The sequence below is a fragment of the Glycine soja genome, chromosome 6 (assembly GCF_004193775.1).
Source record: "Glycine soja cultivar W05 chromosome 6, ASM419377v2, whole genome shotgun sequence".
Taxonomy (NCBI): domain Eukaryota; kingdom Viridiplantae; phylum Streptophyta; class Magnoliopsida; order Fabales; family Fabaceae; genus Glycine; species Glycine soja.
In genome coordinates this window covers 5,296,032-5,311,393 of record NC_041007.1, presented here as the reverse complement: position 1 = coordinate 5,311,393, position 15,362 = coordinate 5,296,032, and the positions used below count along the sequence as shown (strand labels likewise).

Here is a 15,362-nt window from a genome sequence, read left to right as displayed (position 1 = left end):
CCCTAGGCAAATCATCTGCAACAAAAAGGATCCTATCTATGTTAATTTCATGCTTCAGCTGATCCAAGCTTCTGTCCTAATTGCTGATATTTAAGAACTGACACGACAGAAGGACTAGCAGTTTGTATTATGGTTTCAGTTTTTGTCATGAAAGCAACTAGCAATAATTCGATATAAATTATTAAACTTTGATTAAAAAAAAAAAACTTATAACAAACGAGAAAATGAATTTATTAGCATGAAAGTAAAATTCTACCATCAAAACGCGGATTTGTTTCTTGCAGAAGACTACCACCTTTTTTTAATTTTGTATAGTACAAGACCCGATCTCAGAAATCAAAGTTCCAAGGAATAAGGATACTGGCAAATTCACCTCAAGCAGAAGCAGAATCTATATGCGTTCTAAATTAGGACTAGGAGTGTCACTTTCAAAATCTGACGTTTCATCTTGTTTTAATTGGAATTAGCTGTTAAAGTGGCGGGAATTTCTTTGTGCACCCAGTGGTTTTTTTTTTACATCCAACATTTTTTATTTTCCTGTTAATAAATGGATTTGTAAGAGACTTACCAATTCGTAATGCCAAGAGGAGATGAATTTCCAAGAAACGGACTCATCGCCTGCATAATTGGGGCCTTGGGCTTCTTACCATTTGAGGTATTTATGTTGTTGGTAGCATTTTTTAGTCTAATTGATATCATACCTCTATAAAAAAAATTATAATAATTCAATAGAATTTTTGGTGAGTTTGTTTAAAATTTGTTGATATAAGGATTTATTTTAATAAAATAAAGTTTTTTATTTTTTTAATGTGCTAATCTAAATTATTTTTATTAAAAAACAATTTTTTATTTATTTTAAAAAATAAATTTTATTTCTTCTTAAAAAATACTTATATAAAAAGTGTTTATTCTAAAAAAAATTAAAGTTTAAACAAAGAGGCAGTGTTTACATTTACATCATAGCATACATATATTCATTTTATGAAAGGAAAAAAAATACTATAGTAAGTATGAAGTTAAAATACCTACCCTCAAAAACAAAATGTTAAAAACTTAAAATACCTAACAAACTCTGCAAGTTGTTAATGGACTTGCTAATGGCATACTATTGGGCCTATGTGCAAGTTTCAACCCGAAACACTGAGAGGAACAACCGGCCCAAACTAAACTTTGGGAAAACAAATGGAGGAGTTACTAACCCCACACCCTGTCCCCTTCTCCTCTCATTGTTCAGCAACTCTCCCCACCCCAACTTTCCATTTCCATTTTCTCACCCCAAACAACTTCATTGTCACGGCACTTTCCCCGTCATAGCATCATGGTGTCGTTCCACCCTTTCCCGTCCAGATCCGAACATCCACCAACACTGATGTCCAAATCTAAGATTATGGTGGTGAGGGACACCAACAAGTTCTATGTGGTACCATGCCACCGTATATCATTAAAATCTATGCACTCCACTCTAGTATATAACAAAATCATGTTTTTGTTGTTTAATTTTTTTCATTCTTCCAGTAAATAATATAAACAGTATAATAAAATCATATTTTTGTTATTTTAATTTCTTTTTTATCCCAATTATATGAAATGAAAATATAATTTTGTTGTACCAGTGAATAACACAAACATGTTTACGTGAGAAGGGTATTTTTTGAAATTAGTAAAAGAAAACTTGTGGGCAGTGAGAAAAGCCATTTTGTTAGTGTGAATACTAGCTCCCAACAAACAGAAGCATTGTCAACTAACAAATTGAAGAAATTAACTTTGCCGGGACTTCTGCTATTTCGTTAGGGGGTGAAGACTATTATTTCTGGGTTAATGGTCTTTCTTGTCTACTTAAAATTGATAATCTTTAGTTTTTGTCCTTAATTTTTAAATATTTCACTTTTTTGTTTCTGTATTTCATAAATTGCCAACTTTCATTCTTAACATACCAAACTTTCATCCGCAAAAACTAGAGAGTTAAATTGAGGAATAAAAGTTTAATATTTTCATCTTACAGTGCTATATAAAAAAAAAATGAATCATCTTACAGTTCCACGTTATAAATTTCTATCCAACGTTAAATATTTTCATTTACATCATATTACGCTCACACACGCATTTTAAATTTGTCAAAATACTAATTATTTTCAAAATACAAGAAGCATTTTATCTTATTATCTTACCACGTACTATTTTTGAAGCAGTAAAATAAAAATTAAAAAAAAATACATACACTTATACTGTAAATATCTGAAATACTATCATTCAATCACAAGCATATATATATTTATTGACTTTTATAATAATCACATTTAAAATCACAGGAATGGTAATTTTTTATTGGTTAACAACATAAAAACTTTCACACACACAATTCATATATACCTATTAAAGCCTAAAACAATTACAATTTTTTCATACCCTGTCCTTTATGTTTACTTTGTACTTTTTATGTTTATTTTTATCTTCAAAAAATGTACACATTCCATTAGAATGTCAAATGATCTTCTTTTACAAACTAAAAATGTTTTACATAGAAAATCAGTTAAAATAATAAAATTAAATAACATAAATATAATAAGTTTTATGATGCAAGTTATTCGTTAATAATTTTGTGTTGGTAGTGCAATTAATAGTAAGAATTTGACTTCTATAAAATAAAAATGTGTATATTGAAAAATAAAGTTGTAAACTTATAATTATTGTTTAGAAACATGTTTGAAATTATAATATGTTGCTTTCATATGCAGCATTTGCAAGAGCCCAAGCACCTTTGAATCGAACAAGATAAGGAGAGTGAGACAAAATATACGGCAGCGTGTGACAAAAACACCTAAAGGGTATTATAACATGTATGTGAATATATTAAGATCAAGTTATTCTAGCTTAATTAATACTAGTCTTGAATTTAAGTTTTTAGCATGTAGTTACGTTGAATATGATTTTGTAAATAAAAGAAAAAAAAAATCACCAAAAGTGGTGTGAAAGAGAGAACTGCAGAATAAATAATCGTGAGCCCCTGTAGCCTCCAAATTGGACCTAAAGGCCAGTTAACATGTTTCTTGATTTAAACGTGTTTTAATAATTACTAGTATGGTAATATAAGGTGCTCAAGAACTAGAGTTGATGCAGGAATGTTTGTGTCCAATTAACATGTGTCCTTTGCTTTCAACTAAATTACTTCTTAAAAATTTAATATATAAACTTTACATGTATGAGGATCGTATATATAAAAAAAAAAAAATTTACCCTTAGTTATATATGTGTGATAATTTATTTAAACTAAATTTATATAAGGGTAGATTGAATTCAAAATATTTTATTTTAGAAAATAAGAACTCAAATTATATAAAGATTAATTGAAGGAACTAATTAATAATTAAATCTTATAAAAATTACATCCACGCCTTTAACTTCTTTAGGTACCCGACAGATAGCATTGAAGCTTGCTGAGATATCTCACAAACTTTCAGCTTCTGCCTTCTTGCTATTGGGCATGTTTAGTGCTTCATTATTTTTTATTTTCCCAAATAATTAACTTTTCAGGATATACTTTAAAAGATGAATAATTTGAACTCTTTAAAATAAAATATGGATAAATCATATAGTATTACTTTATTTGATGTAGAATTAAGAAAGCATCAACTCAACATCATATTTCCCTTATTCATTTTTTTATACTAATACTTTTTCCAAAAAAAAAAAATCTTATATATAAAAAAGATCTTGAGGGAGGAGCAAGGCTCATGCCTTTCCCCCTTGAATTCGTCCCAACATACATACTTTAAAATTAATTGCAAATATTCATTTTTAGTAAAGTATTTTATGTTTTGAAACAATTAGTTACATGACTAAAGAAAATATGATCAAGTATTTTATTGTATTTAAAATTAAAAGTATTACCACTAAATAGTAGTAAAAGGATGCGTTCCAGAAAGAACATTGACATAAGATGAGGATGATTGTGGGCATTGGTTGCCCCCTGTACCATTACGAGCTTCAAACCTGTCTGTCACTCATAATCTCAATAATAGCAATATTATCTGCGGGAACGAATGGTTTAATTAGTAACCCTACAAACTCTGTGGTTCTCATTCATCTATTTAATTATCTTCATATAGCGCATGCTGTTTGATTTTTCCTGTGGATAAGAAACAAAGGCTTGTACGACATTTTGTTTTCGATGTATATATTTCCTGTGGAATAGTCGCTGTTCCTCTCAACGCCAATTACTCTACCATGGTTATGGAATCAACACTTTTTTTATAGATAAGTTGTATCTTCCGCATCAATACATATATATATATATATATATATATATATATATATATATATATATATATCGGAGACAAATTCAAAAAAAAAAAACATCACGGTAGACACAGTAGTAATGATAATAACAATAATTTGATCATGGGAATAATGACAATCACAGTCATAACGTAATTGTTAATTTTAAAATATAAAAAAAATCAATACTAAATCATGTGTATAAAATTAAATAGAAAATAGCCCATGTTTGAGAATAAAATCTCAGAGTCACAATATAAAAATAAATAAATTAGTTAATGATTTTCTCATAAATTAACTTTTATAAATTTTTAAATTAATTTTTATTTGTTCATATTGAAATATACAATTATCATTAACCTAAAAGGGGGGAACAATAAAAAAAAATAAGGGGGATAAAAAAGCATTGCAAAGAAGCAAGTGATGATACCTTAGAATATTCAAATAGAGCAGGTACACAGCACACACTTGCGAATTTTGGATGAGTTGGCAACATTGCACGAAAGATATTGGAATATTGAATTTTCAGCCCTAGGTCCAAGGTTGCGATTTCAAGAAGGGAAATGACTTGCGAGCTATATATTAACCCTAGTGGACGACAATATTCGAGGATAAGGGAAAAGGGGATCACTTTATGTTTATGTTATGCTCTGATAATAATCCAAGTGCATTGCATGATTGTGGGGGTGAAAGATCATGATTGGTATTTTAATTTTAATTAAAGGAAAGTCCAAGTTTGGGTCAAAATTAGTTGGCATGCAAAATACTCGTATAAAAAACAAAGGATGGTGTGGTGATCTTTACCTCCATGCAACGAACCTGGAATTTGGAAATACAAAAGAATACGTGCGAACCCGAGAGAGAACGATCAGTGAATACTTACATTACATCCTTTCTCAAGAGGGGGAAAAAAACTAAATTACTTGTGTAATTTTAAGGAACAAAAAGTTACATATATGAACAAAGTAAAAATCATATAAAACATATGTCCCTTGACTAACAAAATACTAAAAAATCTTTTAAAATCATTTCATTTTTTACTCCTTTTTTTTCTCTCTCTCTCTCGTTACTTTTCCTTTCAGTTTCTTTTCCTCAACCATACCTTCTTTTCTCTGAATTTCTTCCAACCATATCTATGAATAATCAACCTCGTATGAACAGACTTACTAACGAGAAAATTATATTTCCATATCACAACTCACAAGTTACTTAGCTTCTAAATTGTATAGTCGGTCAATTTTAATTATTTATTTTTGGTTTAAATATCTTTTTAGTCTTTTGTAATTTAGTATTTTTTATTTATTTTTTATCCTTGTAATTTTTTTGTTTTTAATCATTGTAAATTATATATTTTTTATTTTTTATTTTTATAACACTTTAAATAATATTTTTTCATTGTTAAAAGTATTATTTAAAGTGTTTTAAGGACAAAAAATAAAACAAACATAATTTTCAATGACTAAAAACAAATAAAAAAAGTTACAAGAACAAAAAATCAAAAAAATGTTAAATTATAAAGCCTCGAAATATATTTAAATCTTTAATTTTTATATTTAAGTATAAATATTTAATAGATACAAAAAAAATTAATGCATATAAACATCCAACTAACGAGACAATTATATAAAATTTAAGAATATAATTTTAGGATTCATTTATATTTAATATTTTAGAATTTGAGTTCGGGCTAATTAGTTGACAATGTGAAATGGTTATTTTATACTTTGAGTACATGTTGATTAAATTCTTTTATATTTCAAAAACTAAAATAAATAATAAATATTTCATTATACTTGTAAAAAAATGAATGAATTAATTAACTCCATTAATTTATTTCATTAAATATATAAATGTATTATTTTATATTTAAAAAACTAAATAAATAAATTAAATTCATTAAAACTAAAATAAATAATAAATTTATTATTTCATTAAAACTATAAATCATATCTCTTTTTTAAAATTTCATTTATGTCTCCATGTTCGTTGAGCCTACTCTGTAAATAAAAACTTGTAAAAATTAATGAATTAATTAACTTCATTTATTTATTTCATTAGAAGATATCATTTTTAAACTTTACTTTATGTCTCCATGTTCATTGAACCTGCCCTGTAAATAAATACCTGTAAAAATGAATGAAATCATGAACTTCTAACATGCATGTTGAATATTATTTTTAGAGAATTGCATTAGGCACTAATGAGATTTTGTGAAATTATATAAGTTTTTCATGCTCTTTTTTTTATCCTTACACTACTTTAATTACTTAGAAAATATTAGACTGACACTCCTTATATATCATTAATTTATCTTAATTATTTAAAAAAAACATTACAACATATTTTCCTGTAAGGGAACTTGATGTAAATATTAAAAAAACAAGAAAAAAATTGTGTAATTTCATAAAATTTAAAGAGATATTAGTATATAATTTACTTTTTTTTACGTTTTTATTTATTATTTTTCTGGTATGGAATCCGTATCATTATTTAACTTCAGTATCAAAACTTATTTTGGATGGCATGAAATCAAAAATTAAGTTCCCATGTTTTTAAATTAATTTAGGTTATCTTTCATAAAATATTTTAATTAGCATCTAACTTTTTTATTAACTGAAAAAATTGTTTGTTCAGTAAATAATTTTTTATTAACAATTTTTAGTATTTTTTGAAAAAATTATTACAAGTAACATTCTTTAAAACACTAGCTTCCAACTTGAATTTTTTTATACTTTTATATTTAAAATATTTATTAAATAATTGAATGAATAAATATAATAAATAAATGAATCAATTTTTTATAGAAAATAAATAAATTAAATTCATTAAAAATAGAATAAATAGTAAACTTATTTTATTAAATTTATATTTTTAGTTTCATTAAAGGCTTAGATACTTTTTTATTCCTACAATTTAATTTTTTTTATTTTTTTCCCTGAAAAATTTTATTTCTTTTTAGTCATTATAAAATATATTTGTTTTATTTTTCATCCTTAAAGTGTTTGATAATATTTTTTTCACTATTCAAAATATTTTTTAATCAAAACATTATCTAAAACATTTTAAGCAGGGATGTATCCACCTCAAGCCCTGTGGGGGCAATTGCCTCCTTTTTCTTTTTACTTAAATATATTAGATAAGAAAATTACCCCCATAAAAAAAATAGATGTCACTCGCATAATATGAACTGTTTTTATAAATACATATAAAAAATTATAAGAGATAATAAATTGATACTATTTTATTATTTTATCTTTTAAACAAACAAGCAACACAGACACACACATTGACCCAATTGTAATTTCTAGAAGCTTAAATAATTTAAATTTTTACCATGATCATGTATTTTATAAAAGTTTTAAATTAATACTTTTTTTAAAAAATATTATAAACTAGTATTTTTCCTCAATTAGAAAATATTTATGGATTCATCCTTAATTTTAAGGATTTAACACATTTTACAAAGACAAACACCAAAAAAATTACAGGATAAAAATGAAAAAAAAAAATTACAAAGACAAAAAAAGATATTTAACCCCTTCATTAAAACTATAAATCATATTTCATTTTTTAGTTTTCCTCTATGTGTCCATGTTCGTTGAGCCTACTCTGTAAATAAAAAACTTGTAAAAATGAATGAATGAATTAATTAACTTCATTAATTTATTTCAATAAAAGAATTAATTTTTAATTTTTCCTTCATGTCTTCATGTTCATTGAACCTGCCTTGTAAATAAATACCGGTAAAAATGAATGAAATTATGAACTTCTAAAATGCATATTGAATATTATTTTTAGTAAATTACATTTAGCATTAATGAGATTTTGTGAAATTATAAAAAAACACGTTTTTTTTATCTACACTAACTTCTTTAATTGTGTAAAAAATATTACACCGACACTCCTTATACATTATATTAATTCACCTTAATTGTTTAAAAATTATTAAAAATCCAAAGTTCACATGTTTTGGGATTAAGTAATGCATTTGAAACTCATGGAGGAAATATTAGGGGGGATAAACATAATAAACGTGTAATCAAAATTAGAATAATGTCTCCTATTTTGGTTTTACTTAATTTTACGATGATTAAGAATATTAGTTAAATTTATTTAATTTTTTATTTCATATAAAAATTATATTTCGTAAACTATCCTTAACCATGTAATGTTTATTGGAAATAGTGCTCATCTCACATTTTGAATTAACTTAAAAGTATTTTTAGAATAATAACATTAAATAAGATTAAATTAGGAAAAAAATGCTTATATTTCAGTCCACTAAATTTAGTCATTTTTTTTTTTTTGTTATATCCGAGTTCAGAGAAAGTAATATGCAACATTAAGGGTGTATTTTGGTTAAGTTTTATTTTAAAAAATCATGAATCCAAATTAAATTCATAACTAATTTTAAAAAATAAACTTAAAATTGAAATAAATATATAAGCATTTACCTAAAATTAGGTTAACGGATAAACAAGAATCCAAGTACTAAGTGTGAGTTTGAATTGGCTTAAAAATCATGGTGAACTAGGATGAGGTGGGTTTTGACCAAAATTTTTGTATGTTTGGTTATTTTAGTAGGATTAATTTTGATGATTTTTTTTTTTGAAAAATTATACTTGTATAACAAAATATACAACTAAAAGAGATAAAGAAAAAAAATAAAGATACAATTTAATTATGAAATGCAATAAACAATAAGATGAATGAGAGAAATAAAGACAAAATATAATATTGTATAAATTATTGTACAAATTTATATATTTATCACTTCTAACAAAATTATAGTGAAATTAAAGTAAGTAGGAGTAAGTTCTACTTCAACTAAAACAAACTTTAGTTAAAATTTTTCTAATTTATTCTCACATCAATAAGCTCATGCATATATTATGTTTCTTGTTTCTACTTTTTAGTTTAGATCATTTATGTTTAATGCTTATGCTAATTTAATATTTTTAATACCTATTTAATCCAACTTTAATGTTTTATAAGGGATGTGGTTCTATCTCAAAAGTTAGCAACTTAGCATATTATATATATATATATATATATATATATATATATATATATATATATATATATATATATTCTCTTAATTTTATTTATGCCTATTTAACATAAATCAATTAATATATAACTAATTATAATATGCTTAAAAAATAATTATAATAAAAAAGAGTATATAAATTTTAAAACCCATTTTGGTCATAGACACTCAAAATCAATCTTAATTCAAAGTATCCAAACAACATCCTCTTAAAAAGTTAATTTTTTTAACTTATACAAACAAAAATTATATTATTCATAATTAATTATGATTATAATTAATTTTTTAAAATTAATTTAATTCAAAATCAAGTATATCAAATCAATCCAAACACACACTAAAGTTATTACTACATAGAGAAATTATATTATTTAGATTAATTATTATACCTATAAAATCTAACTCAATTAATTAAATAAAATGTATAAGTATTATAAATTTTTTAATATTATATTCAATTTTTATGCATAACTTTTTTTAATTATCATACCTTTCCAAAATAATAACTTGTCCAACCTTCGTTCAGCCAAACATCCCCAACCAGACAAGATATGAAAATAAGGGGAAAAGAAAAAGAAAACCACTATATGTATGTGGTTTCTGGTATTCATTTGGTGGGAGAATAATACGAAGAAAACCCCACTTTGTATGTTCAGATACATTGCACTTGGGAACGTTCCCATTCAGTGTACCCGAGTCTGTTTGTTTCCACTTGCAATAAAAAGCCTCTCTTTCACTACCCCAAGGCCTTCATTTTCTCTTTCCACCACTTTCTTTCTCTCTCTTTTTTTTTTGCCCTATCTCATAGGGTTTCCACCCTCTCTCTCATGCATTTTTGCTCTCACGAGTTCTTCTTTGCCGTTGCCCTCTTATTCTTTGCTGTATTTGGAGCCTTCTTTTGTGTGGAACAGAGCAGATTTCACCTCCCTGGGTTTTTTGAACCGTGCCCATGTCTAAAGTTTTCAGCTTTACCGGTAAGTTTTTTTGTTTGATCGCATGTTTTTCCCGATTCATAGGTCTGGCTGTTGTGTTTGTGTTTGTTTGAATTCTGTGACTGGATGTGGTTGTTATTTGGAGGCTGCCTTAGATATGAAATCGAAGTTTGGGTTATTTATGTTTGTTTTGTTGTTTGGTTGGTCAAAAATTATTATTTGGGTTTTGAGTGATGAATTCTTTGAATATCTTGTCTTTTATGGTGGATCTGATGAGAGATGGGAAAATAATTCAGATTGGAAAAATATGGGCCAAAGGGTATTTTTTTTGGTAGTAGTTATTGGTGTTTTGTGGAAAATGGATCTTGTTTTCTGGGATCACTTAGCCGAAGGTTCAACTGTTTTGTAGCTAATCTTGTGTACAAAGGAGAATTTTTGTTGGTGTGGTATTCAATATTAGTGGTCTTTACTGGAAATTGGATCTTGTTTTTTAGATCACTTAAGCAGAAGGTTCAACTTTTGAGTGAGATCAGCAATTTTGTTCAGAGTTAACCTGAGCCCGCTGTTGCCTTTAGAGGCTCGATGAAAATATATGATTTCTATTGTTTGTTGAAATCTGTCACTCATAGAATAGATCCTTTCTGTGGTTTTACTTGTGGGAATTTACCTATCTTTATTTTTTATATTCATATTTTTGTCGCGATCTTGACCTTGGACATGCTTGGTTTTTCAGGAAATGATGATTTCTACCATGGGGGCCCTATTTATCCTAACCCGAAGGAACCATGTCTCTTCTTGTCTCTTGGCCGTCAAGTTGATGTTTACCTTCCTCTTCAGAAGAGGTCTCGCTTCAGTGTTCCATTTGATATCAGCGGAGAATGGTTTGAGCAGAAGCAGAAGCCAAAGACATCTATTGAATCTTTGCCAGATGAATGCCTCTTTGAGATCCTTAGAAGGCTGCCTGCAGGCCAAGATAGGAGTGTCTGTGCTTCTGTATCCAAGCGCTGGCTTATGCTTCTGAGCAGTATTTGCAAGACTGAAATCCACAGCTACGGAAGTACTGGAAATGAAAACCAGGAAATTAGTGACGAAGGATACCTATCCCGAAGCTTGGAGGGAAAGAAGGCAACAGATGTTAGACTTGCTGCCATTGCCGTTGGGACAGCCTCTCGAGGAGGGTTGGGGAAGCTTACAATTCGTGGATGCAATTCAGATCGTGGGGTGACTAATGTAGGTCTCAAGGCAATTGCTCATGGGTGTCCTTCTCTAAAGGTTTGCTCTCTATGGGATGTCGCTACTGTTGGTGATGTAGGCCTGATTGAGATTGCTAGTGGGTGCCATCAGTTAGAGAAGCTTGACCTATGCAAGTGTCCTAATATTTCTGACAAGACTTTAATAGCAGTTGCGAAGAACTGTCCGAATCTGGCTGAGTTATCCATAGAGTCATGTCCCAACATTGGTAATGAAGGTCTACAAGCTATTGGGAAGTGTCCCAATCTGAGGTCAATCTCAATCAAGAATTGCTCCGGGGTTGGTGATCAGGGAGTTGCTGGCCTCTTGTCTTCAGCTTCTTTTGCTCTAACAAAGGTGAAGCTTGAGTCACTGACTGTTTCTGATCTCTCTCTAGCAGTGATTGGGCATTATGGTGTTGCAGTTACCGATCTTGTCCTAAGTTGCCTCCCAAATGTCAGCGAGAAAGGGTTCTGGGTTATGGGTAATGGCCACGGACTGCAGAAACTAACTTCAATCACAATCAATTGCTGCCAAGGAGTGACAGATGTTGGGCTTGAAGCTATTGGAAGGGGTTGTCCAAATGTGCAAAACTTGAAGCTTCGTAAGAGTGCTTTTCTGTCAGACAAGGGATTAGTATCATTTGCCAGGGCTGCTCCATCAGTTGAGAGCCTGCAATTGCAAGAGTGCCACAGAATTACCCAAATTGGGCTCTTTGGTGTCTTTTTTAACTGTGGTGCAAAATTGAAGGTTCTTACTCTGATTAGCTGCTATGGGATCAAAGATCTCAATATGGATTTGCCAGCAATATCTCCTTCTGAATCAATTTGGTCATTAACAATCCATGACTGCCCTGGATTTGGCAATGCTAACCTTGCCTTACTTGGAAAGCTGTGTCCTCGGCTTCAGCATGTTGAATTGAGTGGACTTCAGGGAGTAACAGATGCAGGGTTTCTTCCATTGCTGGAGAGCTCTGAGGCTGGTCTGGTTAAAGTTAATCTAAATGGCTGTGTAAATCTTTCAGACAGAGTAGTTTTGTCCATGGTCAACTCACATGGATGGACTCTCGAGGTGCTAAGCCTTGATGGTTGTAAAAGAGTTGGTGATGCTAGCTTGATGGCAATTGCAGGCAGTTGCCCATTGCTTGCTGATCTCGATGTTTCCAGGTGTGCAATCACTGATACAGGTATCGCAGCCCTTGCACGCGGAAAGCAGATTAACCTTGAGGTACTTTCTTTGGCAGGTTGTGCATTGGTTTCAGACAAGAGCGTGCCTGCCTTGAAAAAAATGGGCTGTTCCCTTGCTGGATTAAATATCAAGCGTTGCAAAGGAATCAGCAGCCGCTCTGTCAACAAGCTTCAGGAACATCTCTGCATGTGTGACATCCTCTACTGAACAGGAAATGCCTCAGCAGCTTTTATAGTTAGTGTTGCTCGTTAGTGTTTTTGGGTTCATTCACGATGGATCTTGGTCGTCTAGTAGTCGGTTCTCTTTTTCCAGAGGATAACAGTTATATTTAAACCTCTTTTTTGCAGGTTTCCATTAATTGGAAATCTGTTACAAATTTTTTGGCACTCCGTTGATGAGATGCCACTTTTAAAATGGCTGTTTATCTCTGCGAGCATAGTTACCGAGTTCTGGAGTTAGGTATCTTTTTTTCTAGTGTTGGCACCTGATGTTTTTAGCTCTGCTTTGTATCGGTTTTGCCACCATGTGTTTCCTTGTCCTCGTTTCTTTGCAGCAGTACATTTATCGAGTCTGTCCAGTGGTGTTTACCCAATTTTTCACGTATTTGAGCTTATGTTCTTTACGTGATTTTTGGGTCTTAAGTTTTAGTCAAGGGGCATGTTGAAGTTCCAGTTTATGTGGTGTTGTCTTGGTTTACTTTGGCAGTTCTTCAGAGTTATGAAGCCTTTGTCCTCAGGGGCGTTGGTCATGGCAGCAAGTTATCCTGGTCTGTCATCACAATCTTTTCCCGTTGGGATGGGTTGTTTTTTACTACCAAAGCCCTAGCTTTTTAAGCTTCATTTTTTTTTTTTGAACTTGTCATTGTAACCTTCTATATCATGTAATGATACTGAGATATGCCCTTTGTACTGTTATGTTTATTTTATGAAAAAATAATAAATAAAAAATTGTAGTCCCCTGTCCAAAAATTTGCCTTGAAAATAAACTTTTCCATGTTTGGATAAATTTATAGGACAAGAAAATGAGAAAAGAAACTGAAATAAGTTTATCTTATAAGCTAAAACTAGTTTATGCTTTAAGTTAATTTATAGAAGCTAACTTATATGTGTAAGTTGATTTTAGTTTGAGAGAATTTTATTCTCCTAAAAGTGATTATGAAGAGATTTATTAAAAAATAACCGAATATTTAAAGTATACTCTGTTATGGTTTGCTTACAAACGGGATCACTGTTTTGCATAACCGGGTATGCGAATTCTACCATAATTTATGCTACATGATTTTTTATTATTTTCTTTGGTAAACTATACAGTTCGGAGAAGAGAGAGCTAACTTACACACTGCTCTTGGTTTAAATGGTAAAGTTTCGTTTCGTTAATGTAAGACTTCAGTTCTTAATACTCGCAAATGATGAAAATAAAAGACATTAGGAGAGTTTTGACTTTGTATTTTATATTCGAAATTTTAATTAGTAATGCTACTTTTTATACTAAGTTTTGTTAAAATTATTAAAAATAAATAAATATACTTAATATTTTACTATACAAAATTAATATTTTATTTAGTAAATAAAAGTATTATTAAGAAAGATTTAAAACTGTTCAATTCTGCACTTCATCAGCAACACGCATCTGCCACACCTTTGGTAAAGTTTTGCATCAAATGCAAAGTTTCGTAGAGACAATAGGGTCAGAGTTTCTATAATGGCACATGTACTCCACATGCATTCTCATAAAGCAATTATTGATGTATCATTTGAAATGACTCCACACGATTTCTAACAGGACATGTGGTAACGCTACTAGTGAAGAAACATTGGCCATGTCCGCAAAATCTACACGTGACGTGATTATCAAACGAAGCTTCATTAATTCATAGCTTACGTAGCATGGGTTCAGCCTGGAAGGAAGACAAGCCCAACTTGGCATTTTATAAAGGATTTGATGCCTATGATATGTGTAGTCAGTAGTGTAGCGGGAACAATACAAATATTTATCTAATATATATAACCAGTATGATGGCTAATTTATTATTAAAAATAAATGATAGTAGCACAACCTTCATCTTCAAAAATATTGTTGTTTACTTTGTCTAATAAAGTATATGGAGAAGCTAACGGGATAAAAGCCGTATATATATTACGACTTTGTTGTACCATAGAGATTGACCAAAAGCAAAGTATCTTAAGGACTTTGATTGTGCAAGTACTTATAATTTATTCAATAATTTGTTTGAGGAGTTTAGTGGCAAACCTGTAGTGGTTGAGAAGGCTGCCATGAATCCAAAGCTTCTCTATTATTGGTCAACCCTTCTTTGCCGTTTATTTATACAATGTTTTTTTTTTTAAAAATTCTTTACCTTAAAATGTTCACAATATACAAGAAGTGGAGGCTAGGATGCCAAAATAAATCTCTTTTGGTACCGTGTGAAAGTTATCATGATCATTTCATAACCGTTAGATTTAGTTAATTTTAAATCAATTGTTCAAACTTTTCTTTCTTTTTTTATTTCATTTATTTTTTTTGTTATTTTTCCTAACTTGTCCTTTTTGTCTTCTCTCTTACTCTTTCTTCCCTTTCTCTTCCCTTCTTCTCCTCTCCTTTTCCATCCACCTTTTAACTTTGGCACAGATTTACTCTTTTCATTTTCTTCCTCTTTTTTAACCTCTTATTGTTGCTCATCTGCTCTC

General features: G+C 29.5%; 1 protein-coding gene across 1 annotated transcript; it reads left to right on the top strand.

Annotated features, from left to right (window-relative positions):
• Nucleotides 1–9,959: 9,959 nt before the first annotated feature.
• Nucleotides 9,960–13,643, top strand: LOC114414981 (EIN3-binding F-box protein 1-like). The gene is made up of 2 exons (XM_028379458.1): nucleotides 9,960–10,299; nucleotides 10,991–13,643. Exons 1-2 carry the CDS (start codon nucleotides 10,275–10,277, stop codon nucleotides 12,880–12,882), a joined length of 1,917 nt encoding a protein of 638 aa, XP_028235259.1. The 5' UTR covers nucleotides 9,960–10,274; the 3' UTR covers nucleotides 12,883–13,643.
• Nucleotides 13,644–15,362: the final 1,719 nt, after the last annotated feature.